At 43.3% G+C, this 23,588-nt stretch overlaps 1 protein-coding gene across 1 annotated transcript; it reads left to right on the forward strand.

Moving 5' to 3' along the window:
- Positions 1–9,684: 9,684 nt before the first annotated feature.
- CLBA1 (clathrin binding box of aftiphilin containing 1) lies at positions 9,685–18,606 on the forward strand. Its single transcript, XM_062495407.1, has 5 exons — positions 9,685–10,288; positions 13,864–14,012; positions 15,499–15,628; positions 17,353–17,466; positions 18,439–18,606. Exons 1-5 carry the CDS (start codon positions 9,770–9,772, stop codon positions 18,604–18,606), a joined length of 1,080 nt encoding a protein of 359 aa, XP_062351391.1. The 5' UTR covers positions 9,685–9,769.
- The last annotated feature ends 4,982 nt before the right edge of the window (positions 18,607–23,588 follow it).

Below are 23,588 nucleotides of genomic sequence, written 5' to 3' on the forward strand. Positions count from 1 at the left end.
TGTGACCTCAGCGTGGAGCAATATAAACCATTAAATAAAACACATGCTGCCCTCTTCCAGCTGGAGCTGTGATAGCGTTGCTAGTGCAGAAGGGATTGGCTGTGTTCCCTCCTCTGCCCTCTTTTGATTTTGCTGTAAATTGTCCAGCCTTATATTTATGGTGTTATCGACACGGAGCTGGGAGCAGCTGCCTTTCCCCAGCCAGCTCCTGGCTGTCAGCTCCAGCCTCAGAGCTTTAAGCAGTTTTCTCTTTGCAGAAACAACTACCTTGTGACCCATTTCGTTGTATTTAGTTTTACCACTTGCAGTGCAGACAAAATGAGGCTAAAGCCTGACTTCTTATGAACAGCATGCTGCAAAGAGCATCTGGAAACATGGCTCAAGGAGGTGCTTGAATAAGTTCTTAATGCAGTCCATACAATGCAGGCACAACTCTAAAACAGTTGTGGTGTGGTACACACTGTGTTTGTAGCTGTGAGGGGAAGGGATAGACAAGGTGAGAGCACGTGAAGGATGTTCGTGGCAAAGGTGGGAGAGAAGGACTTGTTCCCACAGACCCTTCCAACATTCCCAGGTGCATGGGGTCTCATTCCTGGGGTTGTCCTGTGCCAGGACAGGAGCTGGACTCAGTGATCCTTGTGGTTCCCTTTTATCTCAGGATAATGTACAATTCTACGGTTCTGTGGCAGCCTGCCTGGCGGCTTTGGGCTCACCTGCATACCAATGTGATGGACTTACTGCAGCTTCACCACCTGCCATCTGTCTCCTGTCCTAGCCCTGGGACACACATTCTAGCTCACCCAGCTATGTTTGAGATAGCACATTCCTACTTCCCAGGGGCATAAACAGATAGAGCAGGGGTTTGGAAATACAGGAGGCAGTTTACTTCCACTTCAGAAATTGTCACCTGTTTTATTTGACAGCCAAGCCCTTGCCTGTGGTCTGTACTGCAGCCATACTGTTTTACAGAGAAGTGTCACTCTCTGGTAAGAAAGGCAGGTGACTCTCTTACACACATATGCAAAATTCAAACAAATTCTGTCTTTTTGCTATTTATTTCCACTTTTGTTGTTATTGTTTGTTTGTTTTTCTTGTAAGGATCACAGAATCACAAAATCGGTAAGATTGGAAGAGACCACATTGGGTATTTTGGTCCAACCTCCCTGCTCAAGCAAGATGATCCCAGACCACATGGGCACAGGATTGCATCCACATGGTGCTTGAATATCTAGTGCTTGAGTATCCACATGGTGCATTGAGAGAGACTCCTTCCCCGGGCAGCCTGTTCCAGTGCACGGTCGCTGCACAGTAAAGTTCTTCCTCCTGTTCAGGTGCAGCTTCCTGTGCATCAGTTTCTGCCCGTCGTCTCTTGTTCTTTTGCTCAGCACCACCGAGAAGAACCTGGCTCTGTCCTCTTGGCTCATCCTCCCTTCAGATATTTTTACACACTGATAAGGTCCCCTCTCAGTTGTCTCTTCTCCAGGCTGGACAGACCCAGCTCCCTCAGCCTTTTCTCGTAAGAGCGATGCTCCAGTCCCCCAGCCATTCTCTGTTGTCCTCCACTGGACCTGCTCCAGGAGCTCCACATCCCTCTTGTCCTGAGGAGCCCAGAACTGGACACAGCTCTGCACATGTGCCTCACCAGGGCTGAGGAGAGTGGCAGGATCACATCCTTGGCCTTCTGCCAATGCTCTTCCTAATACACCCCAGGATCCCATTGGCCTTCTTGGCCACAAGGGCTCACTGCTGGCTCATGGACAGCTTGTTGTCCACTGAGACACCCACAAGTCCCTCTCCACACAGCTGCTTTCCAGCAGGTCATCCCCAACCTGTGCTGGTGCCCAGGGTTTTTCCTCCCCAGGTGCAGGTCCTGCATTTGCATTTGCTGAATTTCAGTAGGTTTTTTGCCCATCTCTGCAGGCTGGTGGTCTTTCTGAAGGGCTGCACAGCCCTCTGGGGTCTTGGCCACTCCTTCCAGCATGGCAGGATGGCTTGTGTTTTTCATTCAGACTGCAGCACTGCATTTTAAGCAATAAAATGACACCTTTACTGACAATTTAATTTTACAGGGTTGGGGATATGGAGACATCCATCCGGGACTTAATGTATCCTTTTTGGGGCAGATAACTTGAACCATCATTAATGGTGTTTCCCACTGTGCAAGGCAGAGTGATGATGTTTTCCCCCATGCAAAGTGCAGTAATGACCACTAGTGCACCAAGCTTACAGTCCCTGCAGAGCTCACTTGCAGAACGAAGAAGCAAGATCCTTGTAATTAAGGAGCTACAAAGATGCTAATTATCATGATTTTGTGTTCTTTCACGTGCTGCTTGAAGTGGGGACTTGAGTTTTTAAAATATTTTTGTGCTAATGCTTTATTTGAATTTTTTTTTCTAGAGATTTGCTAAGTGTCAAATGTAATGACTTCAAGTTGAAGCATAGCACTTCTAATGGAGTGTGTGACCTTTCCACAACCTCGCTGAACAGCACCAACAAAATCTCCAGGCAAGCTAATTAATACACTGGTACAGCACCAGGAGGGTGTACCTCTAGCAGCTTAACTCTCAGCCGAGAGGATGAAATCCTCCTGCCCTCCCCACACCCACATCTCACTAACAATGATGGATTTGGGACCTAATCAGGCATTAAAACAGAGGATTAGTGAGCTGCAAAATGCAGCGATCACAGCTCGGTTTACAGGGCATGCAGGGGACTGGCAAAAATTGCCAAGCATGTTCCCACTAAATTAATGTCTATGTACCTGAAAAACCTCTGTGGGCAGCAGAGACTGTTAGGTTTAATACATAGATGTGATGATTTTGAAAGATCAGCAGAAAAAGCAGCACAGATCAGGAGCTTAATGGGAAATTTTAATAGAGGAGCAGGTATAGGTAGGTGAGTGTGAAGCACTGAATACAGTCAAAGTGTGGTACCACACCCCACAGTCTTACATTTAAACAAACCCTTTTTGAAAATGTGGCTTATGTAGCAGGTTCAGGGAGTGTAGGGCTCACTTTCACCTGTGTCCAGAAAAGGTACCCCAAGGAGAATATAGGCTCCTAGTTTATCTGCTTTGACTACACTCAAGGAGAACTTGAAGTAGGAAAAGAACTCGGCATTAGGAGAAGCAGGAGTTGGAGGTTTCAGAGCTAAAGAAATATATAATTGTCTGCTTTAGGATCCTTTTCTCGCCTGAGTTGATCATAAGAAGCAAGATATTTAGGTGTCCATTGCTATGCAATGCAATAAAAGATTTTGCATTTGCTATGCAAATTTGGTGCAATAAATACTGGGCTTGCACATCAGTCGTGGAAGGTGCTGAACTCCCTCCACCTCTGGGTCCTGCCACAGGCCTTCCTGTGGGATGTGTGTGCAACAACTTGGTGGCTCTGGAGGAAGATGCTGTTGCCAGGCTGTGTCACCTCTCCAGAGCCTCTAGAAGCCACCTTGGATACCTGCCAGCCCTGCTGAATGAGGGAAGAAGCCATCCCACCATTTGTTTTACACAAACATGGCAATGTTTGCTGCATGGCTTTGAGGCAAAGCCATCCATCCTGGGCAGGGCTGGGCAGGCAGATCTGATCATTGCTGATATATTCATGTAGTTGCTGTGTGAGTTATTTCTCCTGCAGCTCGTAGCCCCTGTGAAATTGCTTTTAGAGGTGTGCCAGCACTCCTGGGCAGTCTGGTGATATTTATCACTTCCCTACAGATCTGAGACCAGAGCTGTAATTCCTTCAGAAGCTTTGCCTCCCCCACCAAGCAACCTGTATAGAAAAGCAGCACTCACTGTGTTGGAAACAGGAGTGTGGGTACAGGGTGCTGGTTACAGCTAATGAGGGGCAGAGGTGAAAAAGACATCTTACAGTATGGCCTTGAAGGGATCTTCTGTAGGATCTAGCACCCTGGAGGCACATCAAAGCACTGCCACTTCTCCAGGTGCTCCAGCATGGTGACAGAGCCCATGTGAGCAGCTGCTGCTGTGTTGTGCTCTCATAGCAGGTGTGTGCCTGCTGTGCTCTCAGAGCAGTGTCATAGAACTTCAAGAGGATCACCTTTATTCACTGAAATCTGTTTCTGGCCAGTGCTCAGATGCAGTCATAACATTAGCAATCTCCTGTTTGTACCAGCAAAGTATTCTGCTGCCCAGGAAATCTTTGTTCCTCTCAAGTCCCACTCACTGAATAAAAAGCACCACCCCTTCCATCAGGGGCCCAAGTCTCAGCTCTCTTGAGTTTTCAGGAGGCTGAAGGCAGAAGAGAGAACAGTTGGTAAACGGACAGTAAGAAAAAGATCAAATAATTGAGTGGTTCAGCAAGTGGGACTGACAACAGAAGGGAAAGCAGCTGAAGAGAGGAAAGGATTTAAAGCTAAGAGTGTCACTGGATGATGAAGTGGTGGCAGAGTGGAAGACAGGCAAATGCTGGTAAACAGGAAGGTGCCTGTGGCACTTGGCCCTTTCATATAGGCACAAAACCCACTTTGGGATCTTGTGGGAGCTCTGAATGGTTTGAGAGTCTTTTTTTAGCAGATGTGCTACGTGAATTGCTGGAAGATCCTAAAGTAGCGCTGCCCACTGGATTTGGAAGATGATGTTTCCATGAAGTGCCAGAGTGGAACAATGTTTCACTGCTTTTACCCAGTTTGTGCTCCCCAAAATTACTCTGATTACCAGACTGACTGTCCAGGCAAGTGTGAGCTTTGCTTTGGAGCCACAACGGTGGGCAAAGAAAGGCACTAAAGGCAGCCACTGAACACAGGGCACTGATGCCTCTTGCACATCCTGCTTTTTTCAGAGATGGATTACAACTCCTATATCTTTCACACCTGAGACAAGAAGAGAAAAATAAAGTACATTTCCCACCGACTGCAAAGGATGTCACTGTACAGTTTGATCCTTCTACACTGACAGCCCACCAATGAGGGGTCCCGTGGGATGGATTTTCTGTGGTCAGCACGTAAAGCAGGTGGTCCAATACCTTTATAAAGCAGAGTGTAGAGGGGATTAATTACTCCCCCTGCTCAGGAGAACTGACAGATGTGTTGTGTGCACAAAAGAGAGACAAGGGAGAGCTGCCATCTGCTGTTGGAAAAATCCTGGTTCATCCTTTAGCCCAGGCACTGCTAAGAGCTGCAGGTGGCTCCTTTGTGCAAGGGGCTCCCATCACACTGGGTTAGCACACAGAGCAATATTCCACAGGGAAAACAGGAATCCACCCGCCGTGCACTGGGGAAAAGTTTACCCTGAAGATCTGCTGTTCTCATGTGTAAATCAGAAAGAAGGGGATGGATTTACTGACCTTTTGAACCATCCATACCAGCAGCAAAGCTAAGAGGGAAGAAGGTATGGTATACCCACTGTGCCTCCAGGAGGGACTCCAGTGGAAAAATCAACCCCATCTTCAAATGTAAGCCACAGATAGTAAATTGATCAATATTTAGACCTGATCTCTGCAGTGGATTTTCAAAAGGCTGAGCATTCTGTATTATCATGGAAATGAAAGGATTGGCTGATGTGCTAGTCTTCTAAACTCTGGGTACTTAAGGTGAAAAAGAACATTAATCACTAACTGAAAAGGCAGGTCGTTTATTGAAATGCCATTTTGGGTAATTCAAAATTATTTATTTGCTTCTGAAAACATGTTTACTTCTATTTTCTAAATGACATTTTATGTCAGTTCAGCTAAATGTCACTGTATTATTTTTTACATGAAAAGACATCCAAGTATTTTGCACAAATTAAAGAAAATATTTTAGTCCTTTAAATAGCAAGTTAATCTTGTTTAAAACTTCAATTAAGAAAACCCAAACAAAAAAATTTGAAATTTCTGCATACAAAGGTGTCTCTTTCTTATTTTTTTTTTTCAAAAGAAAAAATGAATGAAGAGAAAAGCAATCCATTAAAAAACAATCCTGGTCATTTACAAGGGAACCACAGAATTTAATAATCCAGGACCAGATCTTCCATAAGCGAACACAAATTTGTAATACAGCAGCACGATGCTGATTTGACCTGAAAGTAAACAGTTTTCAGTTATTATTTTGAAATTTTTCACTGTAAATTGGTATTTTTCTAAAGGATAAAAGGAAAAAGATAATAATTCTAGAGTATGTGTACTAAACTCAAATGATTTTCCAGTAGTAATGCTAGGAGGAGCAGTAATAATAAATGAGTGTTCAGTCAATTCAGTTGTTTGCATTGGTGAATTTTTGAGCAATGATATTCTGCCCTGGTAGATGCATATGTGTGTGTCTAAATATAAGTTTATAGTCCATGTCTGAAGCTTTTCACCTCTTTACCTTTTAAATAATGACTGAGTTATTAAAAAAAACCAAAACAACAAACAACCAAAAACAAACTAAAACCCCATGGTGATAGTTCAAAAAGAAAATATTGATTTAATACAGTAATTATGCACAAAGCCTGGTCTGACAAAACTATAAAATTCCTTTTTTCCCCTAAACAGATAACAGGAATTTTATCCCACTATATTTCAAAGGGGAAAATTCTTAATTCAGCTCTGTTGATGCTTCTAACTCAAACCAGTGTCATTTAGAGCAGGAGCTGGTGATCTCAGCAGCAGCTGTCACACACTCAGCTGAGTCCAGAGGACTGAATGCAGACGAGGGCAGGTGAAATCCACTTTGCAGGGCAGCTGTACTTCACAGCGACCCCTTTTGAAATGAAAACCTTCCAAAACCACGCCAGTGCAGGATTTTCTTGTGTTAGTGTGTGTTTTCAGCAGCGTTTGCCCGAGAGCAGAAGGCAGCAGTGGTTACACCCAGCAGATGCTGCAGCCAATTGTTCCACTGCAGGGACCCAGGGCTGGCAGCTGGTTTTCCCAAGGTGAGTTATAAGGTGTGCTGGAGAGACACAAACAGCAGCGTGACGTGGCCAGCCCTTCACAGAGTTTCTGATGTTACTGTGGGAAGAAGGTGCTAGAGCTTCCTTCTGTTCCTACGCTCTGGTGTCTAAGACCTGTGGCAACTTCTGAAGATCCCCAGCTCTCTCACAGCTCCTTGCTCTGCTGCAGAGACACCTGGAACTCAGCAGGGTTTGCAAAACCCACAGAGCTCTTCCCCTCTGGATGCAGAGCGTGGTGGACGACAGGAGCACCTCAGCCTTTGTGGCCTTTTCCTTTGGGAAGACAAAGGTGAAACTGTAAAGCCGAGCAAAACAATCCCAGTCATTGCAAAAGGAAAAAAAGTTGATTTCCCTTCAAAGCTGAAGAGAGAGCTGGAACCCCAGAGGTGCCCAGGGCTCACAGTGACAGCAGCCCAGGCAGTGGCAGGCGCTCTGGGGCTGAATCCCAGTCTGGCCGAGCCGGTCGGATGTCCTGAGAGCTGCAGGCTGCCACGGCACGGCCATGCGGGGCAGGAAACTGCTCCAAAGCAGAAAGAAAACAAATTTAACAAACCTTTCAGACAGTTGCCAATAAAGTTTCTTTGGCTCTGTGTCTGGGCATCGCTCCCAAATCCAGCCTCTCGCCCTGGGATAAAGCACTACAGCCTGGAATGAGAGTCAGATGCGTGGGAGGAGTGCATGTGTCTGTGTCTGGGCTGGGAAACATATGTACTGTAGTGCCTAGAAAAAGCTTTTTATTTTGGGCCGTGCTCCAGAAAACCTCTTTCCTTGCTTTTACAACTGTCCCCTGTTCCTTGGGACTACCGAGATGTTTAACCCAGCCTGAGGACAGGGAGATGAGGAATTTTCTCTGCATCATTCCCTCTGACCCCTAGGTCTGGGCATACAGCCTCTAGCCAGCACCTCTGTTCCTCCCGAGCTGGGTGGAATGGGATGGGATGGGATGGGATGGGATGGGATGGGATGGGATGGGATGGGATGGGATGGGATGGGATGGGATGGGATGGTTACCAGGCCAAGGGGTGACCTGTGTGCAGCACTGGACCCACAGCTTCTGGCTTTACCTGTTGGGAGGGGATTGAACCTCAGCCTCAGCAGAGAGGGGGGACAGCCAAATACCTTGGGGGGCAAAAGAAGAGAGGGAGGAAGAGGATTGCTGTTGGTCTGTTCCTACTATTTTATCCTGAGGTTCTGTTAATGCGTGGACTTGATTGTCACTTTTAAAAAATCCTGCAACTTTGCAATTATGTGGGAGTTTTAGTCTCAAATGAAAGGCAAACAAGGAACCACCACCACCAAACCGTGGGTCCTTAGCCTGCCAGACAGCAGCAAGAAGCTGGGGAAGGGGAAAAAAAATAAAAGAGTGAATACTTCTCTTTTTTCTCACAATTTGAACCCCAGCCTCTTCCCGGCGGGCAGGGAGAGGGATGCGGGTAACCCGAGGGATGCGGGTGCGATCGGGGCTCAGGGGACGAGGATGGAGAAGCGCTGGTGGAAGCAGAGCGAGGGCGCTGAGGATGAGCTGAGACTCCCTGCCTTCGACGGGGCGGAGGGATGGAGGGCTCGGCTGTCCCCGGGCGGTGCCGGGCCCGGCCCGCCCCGCACACCTCGGCCCGCCCCTGGCGACCTGCGGGACCGGCGGTGAGACTGCTCCGGTGAGACTGAGACTGCTCCGGTGACACCGCTCCGGTGACACCGCTCCGGTGGCACCGACACCGCTCCGGTGGCACCGCTCCGGTGACACCGACCCCGCTCCGGTGACAGCGCTCCGGTGACACCGACACCGCTCCGGTGACACCGCTCCGGTGACACCGACCCCGCTCCGGTGGCACCGCTCCGGTGACACCGACCCCGCTCCGGTGACACCGCTCCGGTGACACCGACACCGCTCCGGTGACACCGCTCCGGTGGCACCGACACCGCTCCGGTGACAGCGCTCCCTGCCAGCCCGGCCAGGTGACACCGCGGGCGGAGCAGCCGCTGCCCGCAGCTCCGGACTCGCATTCCCCGCCCGGTCCCTCCCGGGGGACTCCGCCGTGTCCCTGGGGACAGGAGAGGGACCTGCCGCACCCCTGGTCTGTGCCCGGCTCGCCTGCGAAGGAAACCCGGGGGAAAAAAGCCTCACATTTGCTTCTGTTAGGCACCAAATTTTGTTAAGGTCGGTGAGAAGCGCGTTCAATGAGTGTCTTTTAACCCGCCCCCCAAAACTGCTCGGGAAAATGCTTGAGGAGATAGGATTAATCTAACATGATCAGTGCAGCACTGTTTGTATTATTTACAGATGCCAAACTGAATTTGTTAGATCTGCCTTAGTTGACGAAGTAGTTGGAAATCCTGCATTTTTATGGGATTCTGGTCGTTGGGATGGGACAGCCCGTGCAGGCAGAAATAGCATTATTTGAGTGTGCGTGAGGTGGATGAAGTAGTTACAGAAAGTATTTTTGAAGTGTTGGATGTTGACTCTAGCTATTTTGGTTTGTCTCCAGTATACTCAGTACTGAGTTAATAATCCAGCAACTTCTATTACGTACTTGCTGAGTATTGTTCACTAATTTAAAGGCTTTCTTGTGGTGTGGGCAGATAGTTCAGCGTAAATTTTAAATAATTTTGCCTACAGCAATTTTCAGTGGATAATGCTGGAATGTGTTTATATTAACCCAAGCATTCTTTCTCCTACCTTATCAGCTATCTTTATTCCTACACAGGCCTTAACACAGAGGTATTTATTCATAATCCTTTCTTTGCAGGCTTAATACTCTACACAGAAAGTGAGGCTGAATAACATGCACATGGCTGAGTAGAGGAGGAGAGGCTGAAGGACATCCTGTTTTGTTTCAGCAGTGTTGTTATTCTTTGGGATGAAATGAAGAATGTGATTTTGTTTTGGAAACACTCATATTTCTGATGCAACCGAACTTCAGTAACCTTTTTGCAGCACAGATTTCAACATTTTTTTTTTTTTTCCCTCGAACAAAGATGCAGAACTTGTCGGTGGTAGAAAGTTTTGCTAATGCAGGCATATCACACTGTGAGCCTCCAAAAGACCTGGCGGCTGAGGCAGGTGGCGTGTCTCTCAGTGAAAGTGGCTGTAACTGGAATGAAAGAACAAGTAATGAAGAAATTGTTAATCTTGAAGCAATGCAGCAAAGCCTCCCTGTAATGAAGAGCAAAGGGAGAAGTTGTGAGGGGTTTTCTGAGAGCAGCTTTAGTACCTCAGAATCCAGTGGTTCCTGGGGTGATTTTGAAGGCTTCAAGGAGCCCTTAGACAAATCGGAGAGATTCACTTGTGACCTTGATGTTTTGGTGAAGTCAGCAAAAGCTTCTGGAGCCGACCCAGGAGGCTGCAGCATTTCTGCTGCCCAGGTGTGTGCTGAGCCCCCTCTGTGCCGTGGGATGCAGGAGGCTTCGGGCTCTCTGAGTGAGGTACGTGCTCACAGCAAACCAAGGACCAGAAATGTTTGTGTTTCTTCTTCCTACACCTCCGGATCTGTATCTGTCTTCTCTGCAGAGGGTGATGCTGCACATGCCGAGAAACTGCCCAGCTACTTTGCAGCTACCTCAAGTGGAACTAAAGCTACTTCTTTACAGTGTTTGACAAATACTGTGCTTCTGGAGAGCTTTAAAGAATGTAATGCACTATTTTGCTTCTAGGCACTAGGAATAAGTAGGCACATGGACAAGTAAGCACGTAGGCACCATGAACCTTGCCATGAAGGACATGCAATTTAAAATTAGGCAAGAAAGAGCATAAGGAACAGCAAATTGGGAAGGTGGGTGACAAAAGCAGGGTGGACAGAAATTCTGTGAGTTGCCTGCAAACTTACTGAAGTACACCCATATACCATTGAGTTAGAAATTGTCAAAAACAATATCTTTTGTTATTTAGTATATTCCCTGAATAGTATCAACAGTTTTTCTGGAATTTTAGACTGATGGTGACACACAAGAAATTAATAGAAATTATATAATTAATTTTTTAGTATGGGATATAACATTCACTCTTACAATGTTAGAGCTAAAATTCTGAGTAAATAATGCAATGAATTCTTATCAGCACAAAACAAACAAACAAACAAACAAACAAAAAAGTTCAGGTAAAGAGTTATACCTTGTTGGGACAAACACATTTCCATGTGGACCAAACATGCATCAGCAAAGGGAAGGAAAGTAACAAAAGGGAAGAAAGAGCATAGAAATACAGAACAAAAGCCCCTTGTTCTTTCTACTTTCATCCTAAATGTCAACATTTGAAAAAAGAGAACAACCAGCTAAGGCTTCCATGGGGTTAATCTGTAATAACTTACTGCTTGTAGTCTGTTGGGTGAGTTTTAGTATGTGTAGGGAACAGAGACTTTTCTGGAGACAGGATTTCTTGCCCTTTGCCTAGGAATTTTACTTGTTGCAGAGGTATTACTAGAAAAAGCACAAAGATGCAGGTGGGAAAATCTGCCCACACTGATTGAGTGTAGGCACATAAAACACCTGGTTACTGGTGTGCACAAACAGAGAATTCACATTTTTTTGTAATGCTGGAAATGGGGAACAAGAAGTCTTCTGTTGGAGAAAGAGAATGTTGTAAGGACTAAAGCTGAAATGGAATATAGCAGGTTGCTTGGTTTCTTTCCAAAAGCAATAGATCTTAATCTTACTGCAGCCTGTTTCTTTCTTTTGCATTTGTTAAAGGCAGAAGGAAATGCCTAGTACCAGTTAAATAAGTTAACCATGCTTGGAGTTTCAAGTTGTCTTTTCTTGTCTCAAGGGAGAGAGCTGCTGGAGATTCCTTGGAGTGCAGAGTAAATGTGTAGCTTGTCGTTTATCCCTGTGCTTTTTGTGTTGTTAGTTTGAGATCATAACATCTTTGGACTGGCTTCTGTATGATCAATAGAAAAAAAAAAAAAAAAAGGCCAGGTGGGTTGGAAGGGACCTCTGGAAATCATCTCAGGTCAGAGGTCTGACCTTCAGTATTTATTGCTTCACTTAATTAAATTACATCAATTGGGATCAGAATCACGTGTTTTAAGATGGAAACAATCATTAATTTCCTTGCAATAGCTGGGTGCTTGGCCTACACAATTGAGCACTTTGAGGATTTTCCATGTGCTCCTTAAACGTTGGCCTTTGAGAGACTGGTGCATGTGTTTAAGCCATGGGATATTTTGATATAATAGGATATAGAGGATTTATTCGGAAAGTACTGATGTGAACTTTGTACATTGATTTTTTTATAATTAGTACAAAGCCACAAGATAAATTTAAATATACCCAACCTTTATTTCAAAAACACTCGCTGAAATAGACAGTAATAAAAGTAATAAAAAATCTCTTTTTCTGTTTTGGCTAAACTAAAAGCCAGTGACTTGTATGTGTGTTGGAGCAGCACCAAGGCTCTACAGAGATGCTGCAATTGAGGCAGAGCTGTGCTTCCCTCAGTGCACTCCCTGGGGCTGTAATTTCCCCCATCCCAAAGCCAAGAGCATCTGCCTGGCTTTTCCTTGGCTCTCATCCCACTTCAGCTTTGATGCCTACCTGGAAGTTGTTGGTTTTTTTCCTTGACCAAAGGAAAAAATGCTTTAGCAAGCATTACTTCACAGAATTCTGCTTCTCAAGCATCTCAATGATCCTCCATGTTGTATCCCTGCTGAAATAATTTACAAATTGATTGAAAGTATTGTGACACTTCTGGCAAGATTCAAAGCAATTTAACCAGGAGTCTTTGAATGTCCCAGCAGTGAATCTTCAGGATGGGATTTTAGCAAGGCCTTACTTCAGGAGGCAGCAGCATGGGGCACAAATTCTGGTAGAAGGCAGAAGCCTTTTACCAGCTCTCTTGATTTTGCCCACTTATCCTCAGATTAAATCCATACTCTCTCAGTGTTCACTCCACTTATCTGAGTTCAGTGTAATGAGACTGTGGAAATGTTTGAATTACAATTAAATGAAACTATAAAAATATGCAGTATCCATGCTTACGGTTTTCAGACTAAATTGTTGGTTGCTGGGCAAAAACCCAAAATGGACTGGTTTCATTCTTGACTTTTCACACAGTGTTGCTGCTCCTGCACTGCAGTCCCTGGGCAGGCTGGTGAAGTCGATTTACTTGCTTTTATTTGGAAAATGGCAGTAATTCCTGCTTTGAAGGAATAAAAAGGATACAGCTTCTGAACCAGGTGGCATGCCTTTAAGATAGGATGTAAATTGTGCATGTTTTCCCTTGTATATGTATTTCTTAGCTGTCAGATAACCCTACTTACAAGTGGTTACCTCCACTGGGCCTGTCCAGATCACTCCTGTGCTGTGGTCAGTCCTCCAAACCTCCTCCTCATTGCTGCTGGGGGAGGAACAAGGATCGAAATGTGGCTCTGATTTTTAACAGGCTGGAAAAAGTTTGGTGCAAACACAAGGATATAGAAACATCCTCACCACAGCTTTTTTGCAGACTTTTACAGTGCAAGTATTTCTTGGTAACGGTAGCATTTGGCAGGTGTGTTATATTTGAATTAGGAGTGTTTGAATACTGAGTTAGCAAAACAAGTTGTTGAACTGATGTGAACATCAGATTTGACCCAGACTGAATTAGCTGAGTAGAAGGAGGAGTCATAAGTGTTAAATATTCAAGTCTATGACCAAGAAGGTGGGAAGTTAAAGACTAAGGTTCATCAGAAACTCTGGGACTCTTGTTTCCTCTAATTCTAGGTATTCAAAATACTCAAAACACTGAAATAAGAACTCAGTCCCTCTGCTACAAATAAATAAATATAAATATAAATATAAATATAAATATAAATATAAATATAAATATAAATATAAATATAAATATAAATATAAATATAAATACAAATACAAATATAAATATAAATATAAATATAAATATAAATATAAATATATATTCTAAAAGCAATAATACAACCTCTAGAATTATTGTAGTCTTTGGACTAGCTCCTTCCTAAATATAGGGGTGGCCTGTATGGTGTATGTAATAAAAATCTCTTTTTTTCTAGGAAGACCACAACTATGAGGAGATATTTAAGTTGGGCTTTCCAGAAGTGTTTGTGCCACAGTCCAGAGAGTGCATAAGAAGCTTAGAGCAAGTTCTTGATGCAAATAATGAAGATGTTCGGACTCCTGAACTTTTGGAGAATCAGTTTTGGTAATGAGTTTAGATTAACAGTAGAAAGAGAGAGAGAGAGAGAGAGAGAAAGAGAGAGAGAAAGAAAGAAAAAGAAAGAAAGAAAGAAAGAAAGAAAGAAAGAAAGAAAGAAAGAAAGAAAGAAAGAAAGAAAGAAAGAAAGAAAAAGAAAGAAAGAAAAAGAAAGAAAGAAACAGTTCCTCATCAATGACACTGTTTCAAAATTTAGAAATCAGTGGTGCACTTAATCTTTTTAGTGCTATGCTTTTCAGTGTATAGCTCTTAACCAGTTTTGTAGCACGTTGTTAAAGGAAATGGATGGTGTTTTAGCCATTGTGAAACAATGAAGGGAATATATCAAAATTACAAATTCCTGCTTAGGGTTTTTCCTGCTGTTGGTGTGCCTCCTTATGACTAAGCCTCTGGAATGCCAGAACCCAACAGGCAGCCTGTTCTTCCTGTTTGCTTGTCCTTTCTCTACAGCACATCCCACTTATTTCTTCATCATTGGAGGCTGCTGCTTCTACTAACAGCTTACTTGCTTTTTCTTTTCCCTCCCCCCTCAGTTTTCCCAGTTTGTAACTTCTTCTCATTTAACCAGATGTGCTTCAGAATCTGTGGTGCATCTGGCTTCTCTCCTGGGCTATGTTAATAGCAATTAGTATCATTAACTAAGCTTTATCTTGCAACAGCTGGAACACTTCTAGTTTTGTTACAAGTTTGTTAAGGACCAGCAGCTTCGGAGCAGTACTGTTGTCATTGAACAGAGTTGCAGTTATTTTTTCATACCTTGGAGGCTTTGTATCTAGAAAACAGTGTCAGACCGTGCTTGAGAAATGTCCTAAGACTCAGAAGAAACGTAGGTAAAACTTAAACTTGTGGAGAAATGTAATTGTAAAGGGGACTGCACTATTACAGCAGAGTGCCAACGAAAAACAAAACTTTCCTTATCTACTGTGATGAGTAACTAAAATCAATGACAAGTGCAAGCTAAGTAAAGCCCAACTGAATTTTTGTATGTGATGAATGCAGTGTAAGAATCCAAAGTGCCACACTGAGAGAACGTTCTCCTCACTGTTTCAGCAGTGAGTGCCTTGGGCTTGTTCTGTAGGACAGGTGCTGCAGAGGTGAAGTGTGACCTATGGGATGGAGAAAGACTTGAGAGACAGAAAAGGCAAAGTGCAGAGCTAACAGGGCTGAGCTCTGCCCACATTTCACAGAAGCAGCTGAGCACTGCGTGCTGCTGGCATGTAGCAGTCTCTGAAATGTGCTTCTAATGCCCTTCTTATCTGAGGAGCACAAACATACACTAATGCTGACTTACTGCTTCCACTGATTGTCATGCCAGCTCATTACTACGTTGGGTTGGTAGTCTGGACAAGTATAGAAAGAGTTTTAAGACAAGTTGCTTGTTAGAGCAAGGTTAGTATACAGCTGTATGTAGTGAGAATTACTGTTGCATATGGAAACCTCAGCTCAAAACCTCAAATTATGTTTTGTTTCCTAGCATGGACTCTGGAAATGTTTGGAGAGCACTCAGAGACTTTGATAATACTCCCAGTTTAAGACATCCCTGGAGTAAATCTCATTGCCAAGAAAACCTCTTGAGTGTTCTCGGAATAGATGCAAATCAAAAGGTAATTGAACAATGGTTTTCCATTCTGCCAGCATAAACATTGGGTTGGGACTCTGATCTTCTGTAAGTTGTACATGCAGATGCATGAGGGACTAGATCTGGGTGAGTCACAAGGTGGTGTCTTTTTTAACAGGGAGCTTTTTAAGACAATTGCTTAGTGTTTTCTCATCTTCATCTGTAAGCAACTATGAAATTGTGCAGGATCACACTTTGTCTTTACATTGAGGTCTGCCCAACACGGTTCCCTGTTGTTAGGTGCTACACTCAGCTTTGGTAGGGATGGAGAAACAGCTTTCAGGTGGTAGAGATGGAGAACCAGCTCCCTGGCATGTGTGCAGTAGGATTGTTTACTTGTTTTGCTCAGAGTGCAAAAAAACTGTTAGCCTCTAATATCTTTCTGTTAAGTGAAAATCAGATCTGAATCAGAGGGGCTGTTACAGTAATTATTGGGTGATTTTACAGTGAAGAAACTGAAAGTGTGTTCAACTTCCCCTTTCCTCACGTTATTCCTCTGTCTGTTTTTGTGAGGCTTGAGGGAGAGTATGTTTTAAATTGGATTGAAACCACACCAGCAATGTTGAAAGATCTCAAATAGAAATGTCTCTGTTTAACAATGTATTGTTTTAAGAAGGTACAGGTATCAGGGATGGTTTAGAATTCAGTTATTTAGCTGGGGTTAATTAGTCACATGGAGTTTTCAGAAATAACTATTTCAATTGATTATTTGAATGCTGATGTACAGGGTTGGCAAGGTAATGATTTTATGGGCATATTTGACTTTTCATGCAAGTTACATGCAAACAGAAGGACAGTGCTGAAGGTAGAAACTTATTTTGCACTTGAAAAAGTCACTTTGTAGAACTGTAATTGAACAGAGAGAATTAGAGACATTTCTCTAACATAGCTAAACTCCCATTCTGTTCCTTTCTTGCCCCCCAGCATTAAATCAATGCCCAGGAAGCTTAAATTTACATCATTATTTATCTGTTACTAGAAAACTGTATTGCTTTTAACAGTACTGATTAAGACGCTTTTCTCAGCAATGGTTTGGTGCTAATTAAGGCTAATTCCAACTGGAAATGGCTTTTTTATTAATTGAAATCAGAGATTCATGTGTATAGGTGATGCCTTGAGGAGCTACCTGGAACAGAGGCTGGAGAGAGTTAAAGATGTTTATAGGTGATTATTAAAAGGCCTTCAAAGGATACACCTTGGGCAGTGTAAAACCTCACAGAGGTTGCACTCAAGATGGACAACAGTCATGAGTTTCTCAGGCAGATATAAGTTTGGTCTGTTGGCATATCAGAGGTTGATTGTTCAATTATAGCTTCAGGTAATGAAGACACATTCCCTGGTTTTCTTCTCCCCCCAATTCACTTTTGTTTATACTTTTTGGGCCTGAGGCTGTGTTGATGACCTTGGTTCTCAGACCTAAAAGGATTGTTTAGTCTGACCAAAATGTGAAGAAAACTAACTAGCATTCTATACAGAGTTCAGAGGTATACACTAACGCAGTACAGAATCTGAAAAATAGAAATATAAAATTAAGGCATCATTCTTAGAACTGGTTCTGGCATAAAATGGTTTTAATGCAAAGGGGGACATATGACAAAATACAGCTTCAGAAAGTCGTTATTTGAGAGAAACTTCTCTTCAGGTTGTATGCATTGAAATCAGAAATGTATAAATAAATTTGTATATAAAATGTAAATTATGTTTTCTTAGGCTGTTTCAGAGATCCAGGTTGATACTTTTGAGGAATCAAATGTCAAAGATAATGGGGACTTTAGATTTGATGGATTCAGTGTTAATGACTGCAAAACATTGATCCAGACCAAGGTAAGGATTGTTCTGGAAGTGAGTACTTCAGAGAACCACAGAGTGCATTTAGCACTCTGCTGTCCCACACCTGTTCTCATGTAATTGTTCAGTCCTGGTATAACTTTTGAATGTGGAGTTGGTTTTTGGTCTTTGAAACCTCTCTGACAGCTTCAGAAAAGATACCTTGGCATTTGTTTATTTCTTGTTATAGAAATGCAAGTTGGAAGGAAAATTGTGTCATTCTCCATTGCTGTAAAACACCTCAGTCACCTCAGTCTGTTTTTTTGCAAGGTATTCTGGAGAAACATTCTTAACCCAAGATCCTTTCCTTGGTGGAGAATAAAACTGAGCATCTGTTGTCACTGTGGAGAGAGTGGAGTTTGAGACACACTTTCATTGCTCTGTTTTATTCTATTTACTGCCTTACACGGTGAAGTTGTGTAACAGTTCTGGGAACCTAGTACATAAGAGATGATAGGCTGGAGAATTCAGAAATAAAACTTAAAAGGACTGTCCAGCTTATTCATTCATCATTCAGTTCTGCTTTCTTCAGTGAGTACATGGAGGGGGGTATCCCAGTGACTGAATCACACTGGAAATGTGTAAAATACAGGGTTTAGACAAAGAAGAAGTGGTTTGAGGTAGACAAAGAAGGAATAAAAGAAAAAAGAATTGTGGTACAAAGTTAAGCTAAAAGGACAATATTTTTCTGTGATAACCTCATAAGGGAAAGAACAAACCCTGCAGCTTGGTGTCTCGAAGAAAAAAATCATTAAAAAACATATGTTGCTACTTCTAATTTAAAGTAAGTAAAATCATGCAGTGTGATTTTTTCCATTAATCTTTCCATTTATCTTTTTTTCTCTAAAAATTCAAAACACTTAAAAAAACTGTTTTAATGAAAATTTATAAAAATTAGGTTGGCATACGCGAAGTGATTAATGTCCTGTAGGATGGAAAAAATTGACTAAGTTTTTCTTTTTCACTCAGCTTTCTGTGTCACCAGACTCCAGACGTAGTCACCTTTTCACCTGCAACCCCTTTTTGAAGACAACATCATCAAATGAAAACACACAGTGTATAACAATCCCAAGGAAGAAGCAGATTTTTGCTGCACACAACCTAAAAATGAAACTTTTCAGTAGCAATGTTCATTGAACTAAATGCAATTCTTAGCCTTTTTTTTTTTTCCTTTTTTGAACTGAATGCTGTTTACCTTCATTTTGTTACTGATTTGGTACTATAGACTACAGACATTCTTAAGGGAAATGACGTATTTCTGTGTGTGAGGGACCTAAGGCCATGTTACTAGAAGATATTTCTCCTGTTAAGTTGTGAATTCAAATTTTGTAATTTTGCCCTGCTAAGTTTTGCTGCAGAGTCATGTCTCTTACAGTAAATGCTGCAGCTGCAGCCACGCTTCAAGATAACTCTGGTGGGCTCTCCTGAACTACTGACCTTTCAGGCCTTAATGCCTCTTCAATCAAACCCCTTCTTTCCCTGCCAAAATCTGCACAGGTCTCAGGTGTGCTGTAATGTGCCTTGTCACCATCTCTCCTCATTCTTGCTCCAGTTTGGATCAGCTGAGATCTGTTGCATTGCCACTGCTGGGTGAAATGAGAGGAGCTTTCCTCATTTGGGGACTTTCAGTGGGGTTTAGCAGAACGAAAGTGTTTTAATTTCTGCCTGGTGAAGCCTGCTGTGGAGATAGGGGTGGAGGCAGCAAAATGCTTCGTTCTGGCATTGGTTTGTGGCTGAAATAAATCACCTTGTTGAAGCTGATTGTCACAGGTCACGTTGGGTTCATTCAGCCACACTTACACCATGAATACCCTGCTTGTAAAAGCTCAGCAGTGTTGCAGTTCAGGATTTGCATAATGGTGTAAATTCCTGCCCTTTAAAAATTTTATAGGAACTTTCCACTGTTGCCCATCTTCCTGCATGCTTGAGTGCCACAGGGGATGCACTTCACTGACATTCAGAAGAATCCGTGTTGGTTTCCTGCCAACTGCAAGAGTTTTATTTATTCATTGGCAGTAGCTTTTACACAAGTTACTGATCTATTTGCTGCTCTGGCCATTCTGAATATGAAAACTTTATATGGCTTTTTGTTTTAAAGAGTTGCTAAACATGCCAACTGATATGTGTTGAAAGCAGGGAACAAAGTTGGGTATTCCAAAACTCAGCCAGTTAATTATTTAATGATGAGCATATTTTGTTCTTAGAATTAAGAATAACATAAAGCACTGGCAGACTGCAACCCTAAATCCAGTAAACTGTTCAGCAGTGACATTGCAATTTCTGTAATAACTTCAGTAATGCTTATGATACCTCAGTGCTGTTGGCATGGGATGATCTCTGTCCTGCTTACTCAGTAGATGGAACAGGGCATTTAGAGAAATGTTATTTTAAAGTGGCTCTACAACTTCCCTGGCCCTGGAAGGAGTCCTGCAATGCCAAATTGGAAACTCCGTCTGGATACAAGAGGAGGGTGAACTTCTTCAGCTAACTCTAGATTTGAATGAATTTTCAGTTTCCCTTATATTCCTTCAGAGCTCTTAAACATGTATTAAATGTGTAGTCATAAGCTCACAAAAATGCTAAATTGCCAGTAAATAGTGATTGAATAGTTGAGGTTGGTAATAAACATTATAAAAATCAATTATAAGATTAAAATCCCATTTTTATACTTTCAGACAAGCAGCGTCCTGCAGAGGGACTTGAGAGGGTAATTCGTAGTGTGTGCAACATTCACTGATGCACCAGAGCCCTCTTTTCCTCTGGGCTTTCAATTTTGCCTTTGTTTTTGTGAGCATCAGATGAATGTATCAAAAATGTTTTGCACTGTCACTGTGGGAGAAGCATGAATATATCATCTTTTCCTCGTATTAGCAGATTTTACAGCCCAGTCCAAGGTACAGCATGGAAAGAAAAAAGGGTTCAGCCCTTGTGACTCAGCAGGGAAACAAACTCCTGGGGTTCCAAAGGTGATGGGTTCCACCTTCCAGGTCTTTCTCTTTGGACAGATGCTTTGAGCCCCCACTATCTGTAAAGCACTGACTTAAGACAACTGAGGGACCTTGTAACTCCCATTTCCAATCTGAAATGAGCAAATTCACCGTTCCAGGGGAAAAGCAAAATTTGAATGGCAAAGTAATTCAATTCAGCTTCAAGGTTGGGGAGTTCTGGCAACCCTGCAGCCCCCATCAGAATTTGGGCACGACCGGCACATTTGGGGGTACCCACAAAGACAAAACTGAACTCTGTTAAGTGACAGAAGATCAGGGAGACAAACCAAAGCGTAGCCAACCATTTGCAGGCACATTTCACAGTGGAAACGTAGCCTTGCCTGCCGTGGTTATCCTGGGAAACGAGGGGTGCCGGAAGCACCTCTGGTGTGTTCTGCACACGCAGTGACCGCTCGTTTCCTTGAGTCATTTCCTCCTTCCTGCTGTCCCTGGCACCAGCCCAGGGTGCCAGCACACACCGTGTCCCCAAAGGCACGGCAGCACCACAGGCACCCCGTGTCTGCGCCCGGCAAGGGTTGCGCAGAGGAAAAAGCACTTCGTGCCTCAGCACGGTTTTTAAGATACAAATTGCACCGTTTCTGGTCTTCGTTACGAGCTCTCCGCTGTGAAATCCCGAGTTTCGATGAACTAAACGTGTTACTCTACTCCGTGGAAGGCAAATACCACAGACTTCTGACATTTGCTTAGGATTTTGAAAAGGTGGAAACGAGCAAGGCAGGAGTTTTGGACAGCAGAGCTAGACTGGAATGCCTCTGTCTTCTGCTGGGATGAGAGGGAAAATACACCCATAGATCAAAGTTTTTAAAAGTTCCAATCAGCAGTGTAATTACTGAAATGCTTCCTTTGTGGAAGGAATGCTATAAACATTCCTTTGCAAGAAAAACCCCTTCAAACTAACTTCATTGTGAAAGACTGAAGATTTTTCAATGCGTGTTCTAAAATGTGGAATTTAATGAATTACAATAATTTTTAAAAGAGTCAAGAAAAAGAGGGGGGGACAGTCAGACTCCAGGATGACTCCTAAACACACTAAGCCCACCATTGGTTGAATATGCAGAAGATGGAGTGAAAAACAAATAAAAGAAATCTTGTAAAGGCATAAGCTTTTTTCAGAATGCAAGGTCATTGCAGGACTTAAAAGCACTCTGGTATTTTTTAATGATGAAGATCAGCTTTAATAGTTTAAAAAAATGGGACTTCCTAGAGTACTCCTGCTTCAGTTAAGACAGCAAAGGGAATTTGGCTAAAATTGAGCTACCTTCAAATTAATTGTTAACTCCCAAATTTCCCTGTGGGTCCACGTTTAACCTTCCATATCCACTGTGGAAGATTCAAAAGAGAAAACTTTCTGCTCCTTGTTACTGAAATACCTCTGAGAACCTCCTAAATTGCCTCCCGCAGCACAGCCTGGATGCCAGAGCCCAGCCAGCCTGGTTTAGTGCTCTGCTGGGTGGGATAGGCAGGCCCTGACGAGGGAAAAATGTATGGAATGAGGCTGCAACATTTTTTGCTTTTTTTAATCAAGGCGAGATGCCTGTGAATGCTGGGCAAATCCTGAAATGCCAAAAATCCTCTAGCTTCCCCAAACATCTGCTTTATTAACACACACTTCTACAGACACACTCCTGCATCTTCAGAGCTTAATTCCTCACTTCTAACACTGATTTTGAACAGCTCAAAATTAGTTTTGCTGCTAATTTATTACTCATCTTCCTCACAGAACTAATGGATAGGTTATTAAATTTTGTGTATTTTACTGCTGCTTGTGCTGAAAAATTAAGTCTTTTAAAGTGTCACTTCCAGCACACAGATTACAGAGCTGGAGAGAGCACTCTGGGTAGCACCCAGACCTCCCCAGCCTGCTGTTTGAAGCAGCACTGCACTGAGCTGTGCTGTTCTGAATGCTTTTAAATTCAGATCTTTCAACATGGCTAAAATCAATGCAAGTATAAAAACCTACACCACCTTTAAACAGTCTCAGCTTGCTCTGAAAGCTTCAAAAATATTTTCTTAAAACACTGAACTGCAGCACACCCTCAAAAGGCAGTGTTTTCTGCTGCTCTGTTCTGCAGCATCTGTAGCAGCTTCCTCAGGAAGGAGTCAGTCCAAGAGCTGATGGCACAGTGGTCACACCACTGGGTTTCTGTGCAGTTCCTTCTACACCTGTGCTTTTCACACTGTGGTCAGCAAGCCCCATGGCAAAGGCAGGAGGAAGTCTGTAAGCAGCATCCAGTGCAGTCTCATCAGTCTCATCAGAAAGCTGCTGAAGAATGCTCTCTTATGCCTCAATCTATATGGTATGAATGTTTTTTCCCTTAAAATGGAGGGAACTTGATGTAATTCTTAAAATGGCACATGAAGAGGTTTGTCTCTAAACACTTAAAAAGTGAGGGGAAATGGGGATTCTGCATCAATTCAAACCTTGAAAGTTCATTGCAGAAGGGCCAGGATCTCATTTTAGAGCCAGAGAGGATGGAAACCTCTAAACCTGAAGCTCTGGTTTGATTTGTACAAGTAGCCTTTCACTAGCCCAGAGTTGCAAGGCTTTTGTCCAGCCTGACAAGCACACAGAGGTCTGAAGAGTCACCACTAAGTGTGTCAAGGACACTTGCATGTGACAATTGCTTTCAGGCACAGCAACCCCTGGAGGGACACTGCAGGGGCTGGGAGCACCTCACAGGGCACTGGAGACAAAAGCCAGAGGACAGCTCAGTGCTAAAATCACCTGTCACCTGCTCCCAACAGGAATCCGCCCACCCCACCGCCTGGAAAGACACTCTGTGGGCCATCCCCCTTCTTTGGTTACAAAGGGGACATGAGGGTGTAGTGCTTTTTATTGAAAACTCAGAGCCAGAGCAAAGCTGCAGCTTAGATACTAACAGCTGAAGTAGAGAAAACCTATGGATTGTGGTAAATGAGTGTAACATTATTAGAAGATCCCAAATTCTGAACTGCAGACTCAGGCTCCCAAGCTGGGAGGATGAAATGCTGTGTAAGACAACAACCACTGAGCAGTGGAGGAGAAAATACCATGAAGACCCCAGACCTTATTAACGTCTAGTTATTGTTATAGACTAACTGCCCAGGAATCTCAGTGTTTCCAGTCCCTCT

This window comes from Cinclus cinclus, chromosome 6, assembly GCF_963662255.1.
Source record: "Cinclus cinclus chromosome 6, bCinCin1.1, whole genome shotgun sequence".
NCBI classification, from domain to species: Eukaryota; Metazoa; Chordata; class Aves; order Passeriformes; family Cinclidae; genus Cinclus; species Cinclus cinclus.

Bases quoted from the DNA above. Each gene is read 5' to 3' on its own strand.
- CLBA1 (XM_062495407.1), top strand. From the start codon at position 9,770: ATGCAACCGAACTTCAGTAACCTTTTTGCAGCACAGATTTCAACATTT. The intron at 15,629-17,352 runs GTAATTGAACAA...ATGTTTTCTTAG, and splicing joins GAATAGATGCAAATCAAAAG to GCTGTTTCAGAGATCCAGGT. The intron at 17,467-18,438 runs GTAAGGATTGTT...TTTTTCACTCAG, and splicing joins AAACATTGATCCAGACCAAG to CTTTCTGTGTCACCAGACTC.